This window comes from Rhineura floridana, chromosome 5 (genome assembly GCF_030035675.1).
Source record: "Rhineura floridana isolate rRhiFlo1 chromosome 5, rRhiFlo1.hap2, whole genome shotgun sequence".
In the NCBI taxonomy this organism is placed as follows: domain Eukaryota; kingdom Metazoa; phylum Chordata; class Lepidosauria; order Squamata; family Rhineuridae; genus Rhineura; species Rhineura floridana.
The window spans coordinates 52263382-52278757 of record NC_084484.1 but is presented as its reverse complement, the minus strand read 5'-3'; the positions used below and the strand labels follow the sequence as shown (position 1 = coordinate 52278757).

General features: G+C 41.3%; 2 protein-coding genes across 5 annotated transcripts in view; one reads left to right on the top strand and one right to left on the bottom strand.

The window, feature by feature from the left end:
* GAS6 (growth arrest specific 6) overlaps positions 1-9123 on the top strand; it is an 84690-nt gene extending 75567 nt beyond the window's left edge. For 2 of the 4 annotated variants that reach the window (XM_061626724.1, XM_061626722.1), the window contains 2 exons: positions 898-1126; positions 8541-9123. In XM_061626724.1, coding sequence (XP_061482708.1) covers positions 898-1126; positions 8541-8692 — 381 coding nt within the window. In that variant the 3' untranslated portion in view covers positions 8693-9123. The other 2 variants (XM_061626723.1, XM_061626725.1) reach the window with 2 other exon arrangements.
* A 4741-nt stretch (positions 9124-13864) lies between these two features.
* TMEM255B (transmembrane protein 255B) overlaps positions 13865-15376 on the bottom strand; it is an 87744-nt gene continuing 86232 nt past the window's right edge. Inside the window, exons 8-9 of the mRNA XM_061629385.1 lie at positions 15096-15239; positions 13865-14534 (exon numbers count right to left, since the gene is read on the bottom strand). Coding sequence (XP_061485369.1) covers positions 14367-14534; positions 15096-15239 — 312 coding nt within the window. The 3' untranslated portion in view covers positions 13865-14366. The remainder of the gene's footprint in view (positions 14535-15095; positions 15240-15376) is intronic.

Below are 15376 nucleotides of genomic sequence, written 5' to 3'. Positions count from 1 at the left end.
AATTGTTGTAAACTGCCCAGAGAGCTTTGGCTATGGGGCGGTATATAAATGCAATAAATAATAATAATAATAATAATCCATCTGCAAAGCCTAAGGCAACTTCTACGATGGGACTAAAGAAGACAGGAGCAAGCTCACAGCATTCCTTTCCACCCCAAGGCAGTTGCAGTGGCTAAGCTGCTGTGTATCTCCCAGACCCCATGGGGAGAGTCTCTGGGGACAGCTGCCATTACTGTACCACTTTGAGAGAACAGAGCGGTGAGGTGGCAGTCCTTTTCTTGCATTGGGTATTTGAGTTGGGGGACTGTGCCAGCTGTCCTCGGAAATAACTTCTGTGATAGGTCTTCTGCTTGCTCCTCTTGCTCAACTCACCCATCATAGTTATGCAGGTCCTTTCTTGACAATTGCTAATAGCCATAATAATTAAAATGGCATCTCCATGTTCAGATGCAGTATACCAATGATTTGCCAGATTCTGCAGAGCAAACAGGGTTGGGTACTAGCCTTGTGCCCTGCTTGTGAGCTTCCCAGAAGCATCTAGATATCTACTACAGTGCTTGGCTAAATGGTCCTAATGGTCCAGCAGTTCATGCAGGTAATGAACTGAGGAGAAACATTTTAATGAAAACTGAGTTATGTGAATTCATACTCATAAATGCATTGTGACGTGGTTGGTTTCAAAGATAACGTTTTTCAAAGCTTTCCCCACTGAGTGGGAGATAACAGTGAATTTGGGGGTGGTTGTCCACTACAATTTTGAATAATCCCTGCATTTAGTGGTAATATCTTAAGCTCCCTAAATATTTCTAAAGTAACAGGGTGGGTTGGTATCCCCCCCCCAAATATATATATAGCTTCCATTCTTCATTTTGTTCCTTATTCTTCCTTGCTATTCAGTTCATTGTCTTGGCAGTGAAGAACACAGTGGTGTGCAGGCTGGCAATAACCATCTGTGATGAACAGGAACACTTGGTTGACATCTCCATTGACAAGGGTCAAATATTGCTGACTGTGGATGGCACAGCAGGACAGAGTGAACTAAGCCATTCGCAGGTAGAAGAAAACCTGTCTGTCTTGGATGACTACCTGCAATCATCTGTAAAGACCTATGTGGGAGGATTGCCAAGTGAGTATTAAATGTTCCATTCCTGGGCAAGGACCTTGAACGAGTGGTTGCGGGCCAGCTGCAGACACTCTTGGATGAGACCGATTATCTGGATCCATTTCAGTCTGGTTTCAGGCCTGGTTTTGACATGGAAACAGCCTTGGTCGCCCTGTATGATGACCTTTGTCAGGAGAGAGACAGGGGGAGTGTGACTGTTGATTCTCCTTGATCTCTCAGTGGCTTTCGATACCATCGACCATGGTATCCTTCTGGGGAGACTGGCTGAGTTGGGAGTGGGAGGGACTGCATGGCAGTGGTTCCACTCCTACTTGGCAGGTCGCCTCCAGAAGGTGATGCTTGGGGAACAATGCTCGGCACCCTGGACTCCAGTATGGGGTTCCGCAGGGGTCAGTTCTGTCCCCCATGCTGTTCACCATTTACATGAAACCGTTGGGTGCGGTCATCCAGAGCTTTGGAGTGCGTTGCCATCAGTATGCTGATGACACACAGCTCTATTTTTCCTTCTCATCCTCTTCAGGTGAGGCTGTCAATGTGCTGAACCAGTGTCTGGCTGCAACAAAGGACTGGATGAGGGCTAATAAACTGAGGCTGAATCCAGACAAGACTGAGATGCTGTTAGTGGGTGGTTCTTCTGACCAGATGGTGGATGTCCAACCTGTCCTGGATGGGGTTGCATTCCCCCTGAAGGAGCAGGTTTGTAGCTTTGGGGGTTCTCCTAGAACCATCTCTGTCACTTGAGGCTCAGGTAGCCTCAGTGGCACGGAGTGCCTTTACCAACTTCGGTTGGTGGCCCAGCTACGTCCCTATCTGGACAGGGATAACCTGGCTTCAGTTGTCCATGCTCTGGTAACCTCTAAATTAGATTACTGCAATGCACTCTACATGGGGCTGCCTTTGAAGACAGTTCAGAAACTGCAGCTTGTGCAAAATGCAGCGGCCAGATTGGTAACGGGGACCAGACGGTCCAAACATATAAAACCGATTCTGGCCCGCTTGCATTGGCTGCCTGTATGTTTCCGAGGTCGATTCAAGGTGCTGGTTTTGACCTATAAAGCCTTCAACGGCTTGGGACCACAATAGCTGATGGAACGCCTCTCCCAACATGAACCCACCCGTCCACTACACTGAACATCCAAGGCCCTCCTCCGGGTGCCTACTCGGAGGGAAGCTGGGAGGGAGTCTGGCAACAAGGGAGAGGGCCTTCTCAGTGGTGGCCCCCAAATTATGGAATCATCTTATTGATGAGGTGTGGCTGGCGCCAGCACTGTTATCTTTTTGGTGCCAAGTCAAGACTTTCCTCTTCTCCCAGGCATTTTAGCATGTGTTTTAAATTGTTTTAAATTTTTAAATTGTGTTTTAAATTGTTTTTAAAAGATGTGTTTTTAAATTTGTATATTTGTTTTAATGTTTTTAGTTACCTCCCAGAGAGCTTCGGCTATGGGGCGGTATAGAAGTACAATAAATAAATAAATAAAATAATGTTGCAGTCCAAAAAGTAGACTATCAAATGGTTTATAGAACTGACAGTGTTCTACTTCTACATTGGCAGCATTTGCATGTCATGGTAAACCATAGTTAATGGTTTATCCTAAATGTACAGATGACTCCCACTTTGCTCCTTACCTACTACAAGCAGGAGCAACAGACTGTGATCCTTGTCATAGTGTTGCGTCCAAACCAGGGATTGTGGTTGGCTTTGCTCCAGACGAACAATGATGTGAAGCCAGTTTAAGTGAAACAATCAGTCTCTGACTCATGACATGCAAAGTGGGCCATTGTGTGAGAGACTGACTCAAGGAAGAGCTTTATTTGGAGTTGAGATTGGTTGCATTCAGTTGTCATAAGCCGTTGGTTAAATGCAGCTAATTATATCATCTGCAGCAGAGCTGTGGCTGATAACTGCAGTTAGTTTTAAATAAGCCACCTTCATAACCCATATTGGCTTGTTTTTATACTAACCATAGTTAATGTTAACCTGTGGTTGGTTGTGTTATTTACCACAACAAACTGCACTTAACTCAAAGCAAAAATGAAAGCTTCCAAAGTTAGGGTCTTGGCTGCACATGAGAGGAGGCGGGACCCTGTGAGCCTAAGGCTTGCTGTAGCTTGTTCTTGTTGCAATAAGACATGGCTTATTATGATGTCCATACACAACCATTGTGAAGGTTGTGCCTATTTGGAGAGTGAAACACAACTGAACCTGAAAGGTGGCTTTATCAGGAAAGGAGCAGAAAGTAATCTGTTCCCATAGAGAAATCACTTGTGTGGTCATTATTATAAATTGCATCCCATGCTTTATTTCAGGCCCACATTGTAATAAGTAAAGATTGCACAGATAAGGGACCATGTAGAAGTACTGAAAGAGAAAACATACAATATTCATTTTATTCATCAAAGGGCAAAGAAATGTCCCTAGAAAGATTATACTACATAAGGATTGGTGTTATAGATCTTCCTTCAAAGGCTGGCACCTTCTGTCTAAGGCTACAATCCAATGCATGCCTAAGAAATAAACTCCATTGGGTTCAGTGGGACTTACTCTCAGGTAAGTGTATATTGGATTACAGCCTAAGGTTCTAATAGATAGGAGTGAAAGCTAATCATCTAGTCTAGTTGCTTCCAGACACTTGGGATGTAAAGGTATAGACCTACTCCCCTGTTCACACCATTAGGATAGTTTTATTTCAGCACCAGCAAATATTGAGACATTTCTGTAAACCTCTACCATTTTTACCGAGGAAGGTAGTACAAGTTAATTTCATCTTTTAAATGAAACAAGCTGAGAACCTGTTCATACAATCACTGGATGTGTGCTGACCACAACAAATGGCACTTCTCAACGTATGATAAATTCTGAGTCATGTATGTAGTCATGGAGGGTCACAGTTGGCTTACCATAGGCTGGTCCATAGCCTTTTTCTGTTTGCATCATCAGCCCAGACGATGAAGTGAACAGTAACAGACACTACTGGGAATAGCTCTCTATAGCTCTGTGGTCACTGGCTTGGGCAGAACCTGAGTCAGCATATATCGGGCTGACTTACATATTGAAAGAGCACTGTGAAATCATTCACAAAGTACGTACACAGGTTCAGAAATGCCTGTTGCAAATTTCTTTGGCTGCTGCTGTCATTTGGAATTTAAAGCACAGTGGGTAGTGCAAGTGGGCAATGAGGCTTCACTGAATCCTTGGTAAACCTTAGCCCCCATGTTCAATCTTAATTACTAAGACCAGAACCAAAGAGGTGACATGTGCATGTAGTGATGTTAGCAACACAGCAGTTTTCACTGCTTGAGAAATAAGCCACTGTTCAGTTTTAAAAGCACTATTTTGTAGAACAATGGGTATTATTGCAGCACCAGCTTTACCACATTTTGGTCACATGTCAACTGGACCTGTGCTACATGTTCATATCAAAATTTATATTTTAAATGGTATCACTTAGTTAATGCAGAGGCTGCAGTACATCAGAGGTGGGGAATCTTTGGCCCTCCAGATATTGCTGAACTACAGCTTCCATAAGTCTCAGCAAAAATGGCTGATGGCAACAGATGATGGGACTTGTACTTCAGCAACATCTAATGGCTGAAACGTTCCTCACACCTGTAGTACATTATACTTGTGCTACAATAGATTACTAAAGACCAGTTCACACACACCTTGTATATGTATAACCTATACGCCCAATGAACATAGGAATGAACTGTGGGCTCATTGATCCTCCCTTAAAATGCATAGAACCATTAATGTGAACCAAGGCATGTATGACTGCACCAATAGGTGACACTCTATGTTACTAGATCTGTTAGGCTTAAGTTGCAAGAGTGTAGAATTCAGTTGAATGAATTCTTCTTGATTGTAAAAGCAGTTCAGCAATGGCAGATGGTAGGCTCTCTCTCATAGGAGTCCTTCAAGCAGAGCCTGAACAACCATCTGTTGGGGATGCTCTAGCTCTGGATTTCTTGCATCATGTATGGAGTTAGACAAGATTGCCCACAAGCCCCGCCCGTGATTTTATGACCCCTGCGATCCATCCATTTATATGCTTAGTTATTTATATGCGTAGCCCCAATAGACACCAGAGATTATACATCCACCTCATGTACATAATCTACATTGCTGGGCCATGTGCCAACTGGTCCTTAGAAATTTATTGCATAAAAAGTATGTTAGCTGCAAAGCTGCATAAAAAATGCAGAACTTAAGGCAGCAGGGGAAGACGTATTAAAATGAATATGCAACACCCAGGGCTCTAGTCCTGAAATATTTACTTGCTTGCATCCATGTTGATGAATTTAATCTCAACTGTTCACACATAAGCAACTGCTAGGGCAAGAAACTTCCTAAGTTAGTGTGGCATCTTCACTGGATGTCTCCTTCTGTTTTATTTTTTGAGTGATAAAATCTGGGTGTTAGGTTTTACAGACACAAGAGTGAAAATGTTTTGGTTTGCAGAGAAATTCTAGTGCACTAGGGAAGTAGAATGGAAATACCATCAGATGTCTGCTTTGCAGGAATGTTTCCTGCCCCACCACACCAAAAATATTTTTCTCCAACTAGCCAGTGTCTGAGTACAAAGTTCTTCCTAACTTTTTCCGGCCATCACCCAGAATAAATCTAATCCTTACGCTTCATGGAGAGAAGACATGGATTGTGACATAAGTAGTTATGTTTCAGGAGTACATTTCCATTTCCAGGCACAATTCAGAGTGCTAGTCATTAAAAGTCCTATACAATTTAGGAGCAGCATAGCTCTAGGACTGTTATTCCCACATAAACCTACTCTGATGTCGAGATTTTCTTCAGAGGCTCTTCTGTGGGGCTTTCAAGTGAAGTGAGGAGTGATCTGAAAGAGGACGTTTTTGATGCCCTGGCTTTGGAATGCCCTCCCCTAGGAAGGTTTGCCTGGCAGATGAAGACCTTCTCCCTTTTTTTGCCCCGGCCTTTTAGATATTTGTTTTTAATAGGTACAATGGAATCTTTCTATACTCTGGTTTCAGCATCTATTGCTGCTGTTCTGTTGCTTTCACACTGTGTTTTAGTTTTATTTGGTTGTTTTAATTATTTGGCATTGAAGAGCAATTAATGTATAAATGCCTGTGGGGACCCTCTCTTTGCATGCAGAGCTTGGGAGGTTCTGAGCATGCCATTAGGTTCCTTTTTGTTTTTAACCATTGCCCATTGACAATTCATATGGGGGATATGATGGCAAAGTTTGAATAGTAAGTAGAACATCTTTAATGATATCATTTATCCATTCAGCTCTGCTATAAGGTAGCCAAGTTTAGTACAATGCACAAACAGGGATCTTTTGTCTTACCAGCCTTTCTTATTTTATTTTTATTTTTGGTACAGTTTTTTTCTCCATCTGTTGAGCCTGTTAGTGGCCCTTATGATAGTTTCAAAGGCTTTTCCTAAAATAGTTTGAGAATGGGATATTTAAGAGTCAAAACACACTGATTACTCCTTACCTAATAATCCTTACCTAAAAATATTTTTTTCCAAATTTGTTTTTAATAGCAGAATGCTAATGGCATTGCTGTAAAAAGTGCCATGTGGTTTTCTTAAATCAATGCATTTTATGATAGCTTCCTCAACAGAAATGCTTTGTTTGTGCAACTTGTCGGTATGTTAGATGTTAACGGAGAGCCAGTGTGGTGTAGTGGTTAAGGTGTTGGACTACGACCTGGGAGACCAGCATTTGAATCCCCACACAGCCATGAAGCTGACTGGGTGGCCTTGGGCCAGTCACTGCCTCTCAGCCTCAGAGGAAGGCAATGGTAAACCCCCTCTGAATACCGCTTACCATGAAAACCCTATTGAAGGCAGTCCGTTTCCGTTTAGATGTTAATGTACAGAAGTTTTTAAAGTTTCCAGAGTACACAATGCTTATTCCATTCCACTTTTTTGTGCAGTTTTTAAGGTTGCCAGCTGTTGAGCCAGCTCTTATAGCTGTACCTTGAACCTGCTGTGCAGGAATTAGCAGATGATGCTTCTCTCCATGCCACAAAGTTTCACTGCTAATTCCTGCAGATCAATCTTCCATTGCAGGCATGGCTACAGAGGTTGTCAGATCAAAAAATGACACCATGGTGTGTGGTTGCATATGTGAGTGAGAGAATGACTCTCTGGTGAATAAATTACAGGTGGATTATAGATTAGTACTAGCAATAATGTTGATATAAGCTGATTTCTTCATGTATTGGCTTATACTAAAGTCCTGTCTCTCTTTTCCTGCTTCAGTGTTTACATGGATTCTGGTAGGCATCTAATAAAAGATTTTTACAACTTCCAATCAAGCCTTGATTCAAGCTGTATGACTAACATATTACCTTGAAACTCATTAGTGTGTAGCTTGCCTTCTACACCTTTTACTAGAAAATACATTTATCATTTGATTCTGTAAGAAAAATATTTCTATAGCCTGTATGCATGTTCTGTGCCTGATAGGGTGCCCATCCCTCTATCAAATCACATATAGGAGTCATTTACTAAGCCGTTAACTGAGATCCTTTATTTTTCTCCCTGTGTTCTCACTAGCGCAGGGAAGTTTACCCAATGCAACACTGAAATCAGCTACCAGGTATTGGAGGGAGTGTACACATTCTTCTTTCCACTGGGCTAGGTTGTAAATATTTATTTTCTTACATTTATATCCCACCTTTCTAGCATCATGGAGCCCAGTGGCGTACTTGTGCTTCCCAGGCAGGCATCCAGGCACCGCCACTGACCAGACCCAAACCTGCTTAGCTTCAGGAAGATGGTGCCTTCATGAACGTTTGTATCATACTCCAAGCCTGGGAATGCATCCATATTTTCCTCCAGTAACAGCAGCCAGCTTGTTCTGAGCTGTAGATAATTCAAACTGAATCCAGCATGACAAGCAGGATAAGAACACTCTCCACACAGTGAGACTTATCAGATAATTACACTACATCAGAAACAGTCCTTGTCCTTAACTATATAATTGTTAATCCAGACCTTCTGTCTAAGAGATACTAGGGAGCACCTTTCCCAGACAGTACTCTAACCTGTATCAGATGTGCTTGAAGGGCAAGAGACCTGCAGGGTAAACTTGCCTTGGTTCTAAAACTTTCCTAAAGATTAAAAAGAAGACCTTTAAAAGGAGGACAGGGAGAAAATCTGAAAAGAAGAAAGCAGTGAGACTCTACATTTCAGAACATAGTTTCTAATTCTTGGTTTGCAGACACTGAAATGCTGTTGAAGTTCCTTCTCTGAAAGTGTCCCTGAATTTTGCAGCTTAACTGTTCCTGTAGCCTGTGTTAGTCATAGACTCATGCACAGCTTAGAATGTCAAATGGCATAATGTTTTGATTTAAAATTAACAAGAATGAGGAACTTGGTAGAAATGTTTATTGAAGATGTTTTCCTTCCCCTCTTTTTTAAACACAGATGTTCCTGTCACTTCAACTCCAGTCACTGCTTTCTACCATGGCTGCATGACGGTGAAAGTTAACAAGCAAGCGCTGGATCTAGATGAAGCTGTCTACAAGTCCAACGACATCACATCTCATTCTTGTCCTCCAATAGAGACTGGTCAATAGATGCCACTGCAATACATACAAACATTTTATATTCAAAAAAGTCCATTTCAATGCTTTTCTGTTTTATAAGATATAAATTATTCAGACTTCCAGCACTGCGTGTATAGCTCTCTTGAACACTGAAGTTATGTAGGAGCTACTGAAACTCATGTGTCAGATTAATTATTGAAATGTTTCTTCGCTTGGGAGGGTTTAAAATATGTAATATATTTGTAAATAGTTGAGAATACTAATATTGATAACCCAAAGCTGCAAATTATTGCCTAAGGTGAGTTGTTAAGAGACAGATCATACCTGTCATGTGGCAACTGGTAATATATTCTGCGTGGATTGGAAGATTAAAAAATAGTTCTGTATTTTTTTATTGCCAAATGCTGCTTACTGACTTATGAAATATGAAAAAAATAAAATGTAAAACTTTTTTGGACTTAGCTGAAGTAAGGACAATTACTGTTCTAGTTGGAATTTAATTTTAATATTTTTTTTAACGCGTGCTGTTTTTGAGCATTAGTACAGTTCTATATCTGAAATTAGTTATTTCATTGGCCAGTAATATTTTGCAATTGGTTTCCTGTCCAGGTCACAAGCTTAGCACTCAACTAACAAATCTAGGCACAATAAACTTGTCTGGAGCTTTTGGAAAGGCGAGGAGTAAAAGCAGCTTTTGGGGGATGATGGACAGGAAGGGCACATGTGCAGTGAAGCTCGCTGCTTTAGTGCCTTTTGCACTTAAACCAGAAGCAAATACAATCTGTTGTGGGAGAATATAGAGTACAGTACCGATATTAGCACGGCAGTTGCCTTTGTCTACAATGTAGACAGGTGGCAGACTTGTATGGTGGGATGCCCCAGAGTACCACCCCACCACCTTCCCTTAGGTGCTCTCATGGTGCGCTACTAGTGCTTTTATCACATCCTTAATGGGATGAAGCCAGGTAGTTTCCCTTCTATGGTCCATAACAATCCACCATCTTGGTCTGAGGCAACCAACCCACCCACCAAGACAGCAGGGTTTGCTGTGGTAGTCCAAGAGTGGAAAAGGAGCATTGAGATGTTAGGAAGGAAGGAGGTAGAGCTAGGCCCTTTGATAACTGGCATACATCTTCTCTTCCACCTCGCAGGGCTGCTTACGGTGGGAAACAGGAGCAGAGAGTGAGAGCAGCCAGAGCTGCATGCTCATGAGAGTCATTTTAGGAACCATTTCCTTCTGCTTGATACAGAGGTTGAATGCAAGGTGAAAGGCACAGCAGTGTAAGCCCACCTTCAGCTACAAGACTGCAGGCAAGAAGAGAAGGAGAGTCTTCCTGAGTAAGAGAACTTGGGTACTGTTGCTTCCTCATCCACCCAGTCGTCTGATTTTTTTGTTTTCCTTGTGCCTAGTGGGCCTTTGGTTTTAGAAAGAGGCAGAACAAAGTTTCACACTTTCTCAGCCTTTGCTCCACAAGGTAGGTTGTTGCAATAATGTCTATGACCTAAAGAGAGACTGCAGCTGCTAGCTGTCTTGCCATGAGATTAATTTGAGGAAGCAGGCAAAATACAGGCTCAGCTCTGTTGGATTTATGTGTAGTCCATAAGTTAGCACTCACTTTTCATTGTGAGGCAGATCCTGGGTTCCTTAGGAATGTGCTGCCAGCAGTGGACTTTCGTTCTAAGTAAGGATTTGGACTCATTATGCAGCTTTTCAACAAATAATACAGTTATAGAATGAACACTCTTAGTTGTTCAGAAACCACTGGTGGGGTCAGGAGAAATTGCAATAATTCCTTTGTAATGGAACTGCTGCTGTTTGTTGCATTTAGTTGGTGTGTGAGTGAGGGAAAGAAGATACATTGCTGTTTCTGATTCAGAATGCTTTGCTATATTGCATAAAGTCTTTTGGTGGTGCTAGTTAGTCTCTTTCATACATAGAGACCCACAAAAGGTTGCTGAAAGGATTTTGGTTGTTTTACACCCATGTAGCATTCCACCTATTCTCCAGCACACACAATACTTTGTATGTTCTACTCTTCCCTATTGGAAACAACAAGGATTTTCCTCTCACGAGAAATAGAGACACATTCCTTGCCTTTTCAGTGCAGAGGGAGAGACAGCAGTGAATGAGAGTACTTTATCCCCCAGTCTCCCACTAGGCCCAAAACCTCAACATACAGAAAACGGAGAATTAAAGATTCTCTGAATTCTGTGATGCTGTTTTCCAATCCAAAAATGGTGCTATTAGGGGGAAGCATACCTAAGAATGCATTATATTAGGGAAACTTGCTTGCAAAAAATGTACATTAAGAGAAATGTGCACTAAAATGCTGATGAATTTTCATGAGGACTTTTTTTAAAATTGCAAACTGAGGTGGAAATACGGAGAACTGAACGTAATACTGGAAAAATAAACCTGAAACAGATTCATCCATCCTTATTCACAGTGCAGTAGGCAGTTTAGGCATTCTCTATTGCTAAATGAAACCAATTAACACTAGGCTTTCTATAGCTGTCTTCCTTGAGGCCTTTACTTCCACACCAGTGAATGTGTAGTTGGCTGGCCCTTTCAGAAATGCTTTCCTAGTGCTGTCAGTTACTAACTGTTCTGCTGGATCAGCTTTCCAGTGACTTCCCTCCTCCTCGTTAGGCAAGCTCAGAAGCCCAAGACAAACAATCCCTTCACATATAGTTGGCCCCTCGCTCAGAAATGTCTGAACTACCCGCTGGAGCTTGCTCATTATCTGACGTCAACTAGTGCCATCACAGTCTTGAGAAACCTGAGCTTTTGGATCTGTTTTCTCTTGTAAGTGGGCATTTTCAAACCTGGGCCTGGGGTCAAGCACCACACACATGAAGTCAGTCGGTTAAATCAGTTATTCATGGGTCATAAACAGGATATAAAGAGTTGCCTATCTTACTACTTTCCCATAGCATCACTGGGGTAGCCTACAGGAACCAGGCTTGCTCTCTGTTCTTGATCCAATGCACCTGACGTGGAATGGTTTATAACCTTATCAGTTCATCTCTCTGGTATGATTAGGAATATCTGCAGATGCTGGATTACCCAATTATTTTGCTAGTTATAAGATCATCCCCAAATAATTGATTTTTCTTTAATATATAAATATATCTCACCTGTCCCTTACTACAGATTCACTCAAAATGGTGATTTCTTTCTGTTAAAATTATGTTAAATTTGCCCTAGGTTGTTCAGGGATTCAGAGTTTCTGCACATAATAGAAAATAAGATTTTAAAGTAATAACATAATTTCTCTTATTAGGTGAGATCACAGAAGTTAAGAACAATAATTCCAATGAAAAAATACTAGGGCCAATCACATATATCACACCTCAAGAATGCAGGATAATAAAACCATGACATGGATGGAGGTATTATTTGAAATGTGATGTGTCACGCTCATGCATTTGCTTCTTCAGTCCTATAAGTTAATACATTGTCACACAACGCCAGCAGGTCAATCATAAGTACATTTCCTTTCTTTACTTTGAATTCTGCATTTTTCCTAAAATTCTCTACTTGTTACTGTATTTGCCTGTTCTGTTCCATTATCCGTATTCAAGGATGGGGAGCCTGGGACTTTCTGGATGTTGTTGGACTTCAACTCCCATAATGCCTGACCATTGGTCATGCTGACTGAGGCTGATGGGAGTTGGGAGTCCAACATCATCTGGAGGGCCACGGGTTCTGCATCTTTGGTGTAAACAGTCTCCATGTTCAAGTTGTTTTCTATTCCTCCTCTGTGTTCCCAGGCTTCCTTCATCCTCCTCCTCCTTGTTGCTGCCACCTAGGGATATTCTGTATAATGTGAGAATCTCTAAACAGGAAATGGGTAGCCTGGGGGCTTTATCCAGCCTCTCCTGCGATAGACCCCTGAACCTCCACCAAAGGACTCTTCAACCCACACTGCCTCCCTGAGAACGGCAAAAGAAGCCTTAATGAAAATCCTCTTTTATTATGCACCAACATTAAATACTGCATCACTTGATGAAATCTGTAGCATATGGAAAAGATAACTTTATTTTCAGTAGTAGTAACTGCTACACAGCACAAACTATTCAGACAAGAGAACAAACCTAAATCTTTTAAAATACTTTGATCTTTCAATATTTTCCCTTTGCAAAAAATGTTCATGTTAAATCAGGATACTTTGTCTCTCCTTCTGTAATGTGCATAGACTAAAATTACAAATATGTTACACACAGAATATTTTATTGTAAAATAATTGTCACAAACTTTTGGAAGACACCTTTACCCAAAAGATGATCATAAATGAATACTGTGAAGGAAAGAGAAAATTCTTTCCCCCTCTCTAAGACAGCTGTCTGTTTGTACAGTGCTATTTATATTCATGATTGCAGATAAACTCAACTATTATAAGAAAATGAAACTAAGAAGCCAGAGTTTTATAGCTTTATCAGGTAAGCAGTGATTCACATATAAAGTGGCTTTTGTACAAGGAATCACACATGCAGCCCAAATGTGCATCTGCATAGCTATTGTGGATATCCTTTTGCAATATAAATGCTGTCATGCATTGCCATCCACTGTCTTGGGCCACCAACCAGACAATATCTGCATTCAGACTAGGGTTGCCAGGCTCAGGGCCTGACACTGATCCTGTATCTTTAGGAGAAGAGAAAGTCAGCCAAGTGCAGGTGTTCTTGCAACACTGTAATGGGAAAAACCACAAGGTGGAATTTTCCCTTCCCCCTGCACAACTTTTAAAGATACAGAAGACCTCTTGGTTGCCAGCCCGGTCTCCAAGAGGTCTTCTGTATCTTTAAAAGTTGTGCAGGGGGAAGGGAGAATTCCACCTTGTGGTTTTTCCCATTACAGTGTTGCAAGAACACCTGCACTTGGCTGACTTTCTCTTCTCCTAAAGATACAGGATCAGGATCAGGGCCTGAGCCTGGAAACCCTAATTCAGACATAACAATAAACTGTTACAGGGACAAGTCTATGCATATGTCAGGGTCATGTAACCCCATATACCAAGTATGACTACAAGAAGGATATTGAAAGCTTTTGCTTCTGTTCTGACAAATCATAGTTTAGTGCTAAGTCCGTTCCTGAACAAAATGGTTTGTCTTAACTATGGTTTCTTGAAACAAGCCCATTTCAATTTTTTTGTTTATGAAGTAGCTTTTTTCAATAAGCTATAGTTAAGATTAACCCGAGTTTAGGATTCAGACAACGCTAAATTGTGGTTAACTAAAAATGGAAACCAAAGCTCCAACTTTATTAATTGCAGCCACACTTGAAGAGGGTGGAGAGTGCATGAGCTCAAAGCTTACCTAGTTCTTTCCCATGATGATAAACCACAGTTTATCATTAATATCCAAATGCAGCCATTACCTTGCTGTGCATGGCTTTCCAGAACCTGGTTCTGCTTAAAAAATAGTTGCTGTGTATGTGTTAAGATAATGGGAGGGAATGCACGTTAGCTAAAAAGGAGGTTGAACCTGACTACATGCAATATTTGACTGACTGCTGTAGCAGGTATACCTGCCTATTTTGCATTCATTATCTTACTGACAAGTGTTTGGATTTAAAATTAAGAAATACCATGTCACTTGAAATGACATTCTTGAAAGCCCACTATGTAGGGCAGCAAACATTTTTGCCAAGGTGGTGTTTCTGTTTTTTAAAATCTGCTATCTGTTGATATTGATGTCTTGGTTATGGTACGTACGGTGGAGGCTTTTCACCCGACAGGAAATATGTTGGTGTATATAATGGAGGGGCATTGGGAGGCAGGCCGTAGTTAGAGCTGGACTGAGATGGTGGCTGGGTATCATCAGATAAAGAAATATCAGTAGATGATGAAGTTGGGAAATTGCTGGTAGGCTGTAGCAAAACAAAGAAAAAGTTTTCAGTATTTAATTGCTACCTTGACTGCAAAAGAGTATCAAGTGCATATGCATATAAAAATTAAATTGCAATTGCAGAGTTTTACACTTCCTTCCTCTCTCTCTCTCTCTCTCTCTCTCTCTCTCACTCTCTCTCTCTCTCTCTCTCTCTCTCTCCAGGGAACCTGTGGCCCTCCAGATGTTGTTCGACTCCCATTTCCCATCCACATCAGCTAGTATGACCAATGGCCAAGGAAGATGAGAGTTGCAGCTCTTATTTATCTTTCTAGTTTTGATTCTGTGTTCTGAGAAGAGCCTGCTGTACTGACCATATAAATATTAATTGTATTAGAAAGAAACAATTCATTTAACATGGATGAGTGAATAATTACTATAATTATAATGATACTGAAAACTACTATCAGTACTAGCCTTGGTCCTAGACGAGAAGAGCCCCTAAACCACACACAACCTTCTTTGCTACTAACACCATCGAGCAGTGCTACAACAGGGCATCTGATGTACAGCTTAACAAAGTAGGACTCCGTCTTTACTGTACCTGAAGGGGTAAATGATAGGAAGGATAATGAGGCACAGCTGCGGCAGAAGGACAAAAGCCAGCATATGTCAAAATCTGCTGAGCTGGATTGTAAAGAATCTGTGGTGGAGGACCAGAGCTGAAGGCAATTTGCGAAATGGGTACCTGTGGAATACAGAGAGCTCAATACACTTTGCTTATTTCCCAAGCTTGCTTTTTCTATACGTCCATAGGTATGTTTAATACAACTTTCCCAAACAAGATTATTATAATTAAGGGAAGTACATAGGAACATAGGAAGT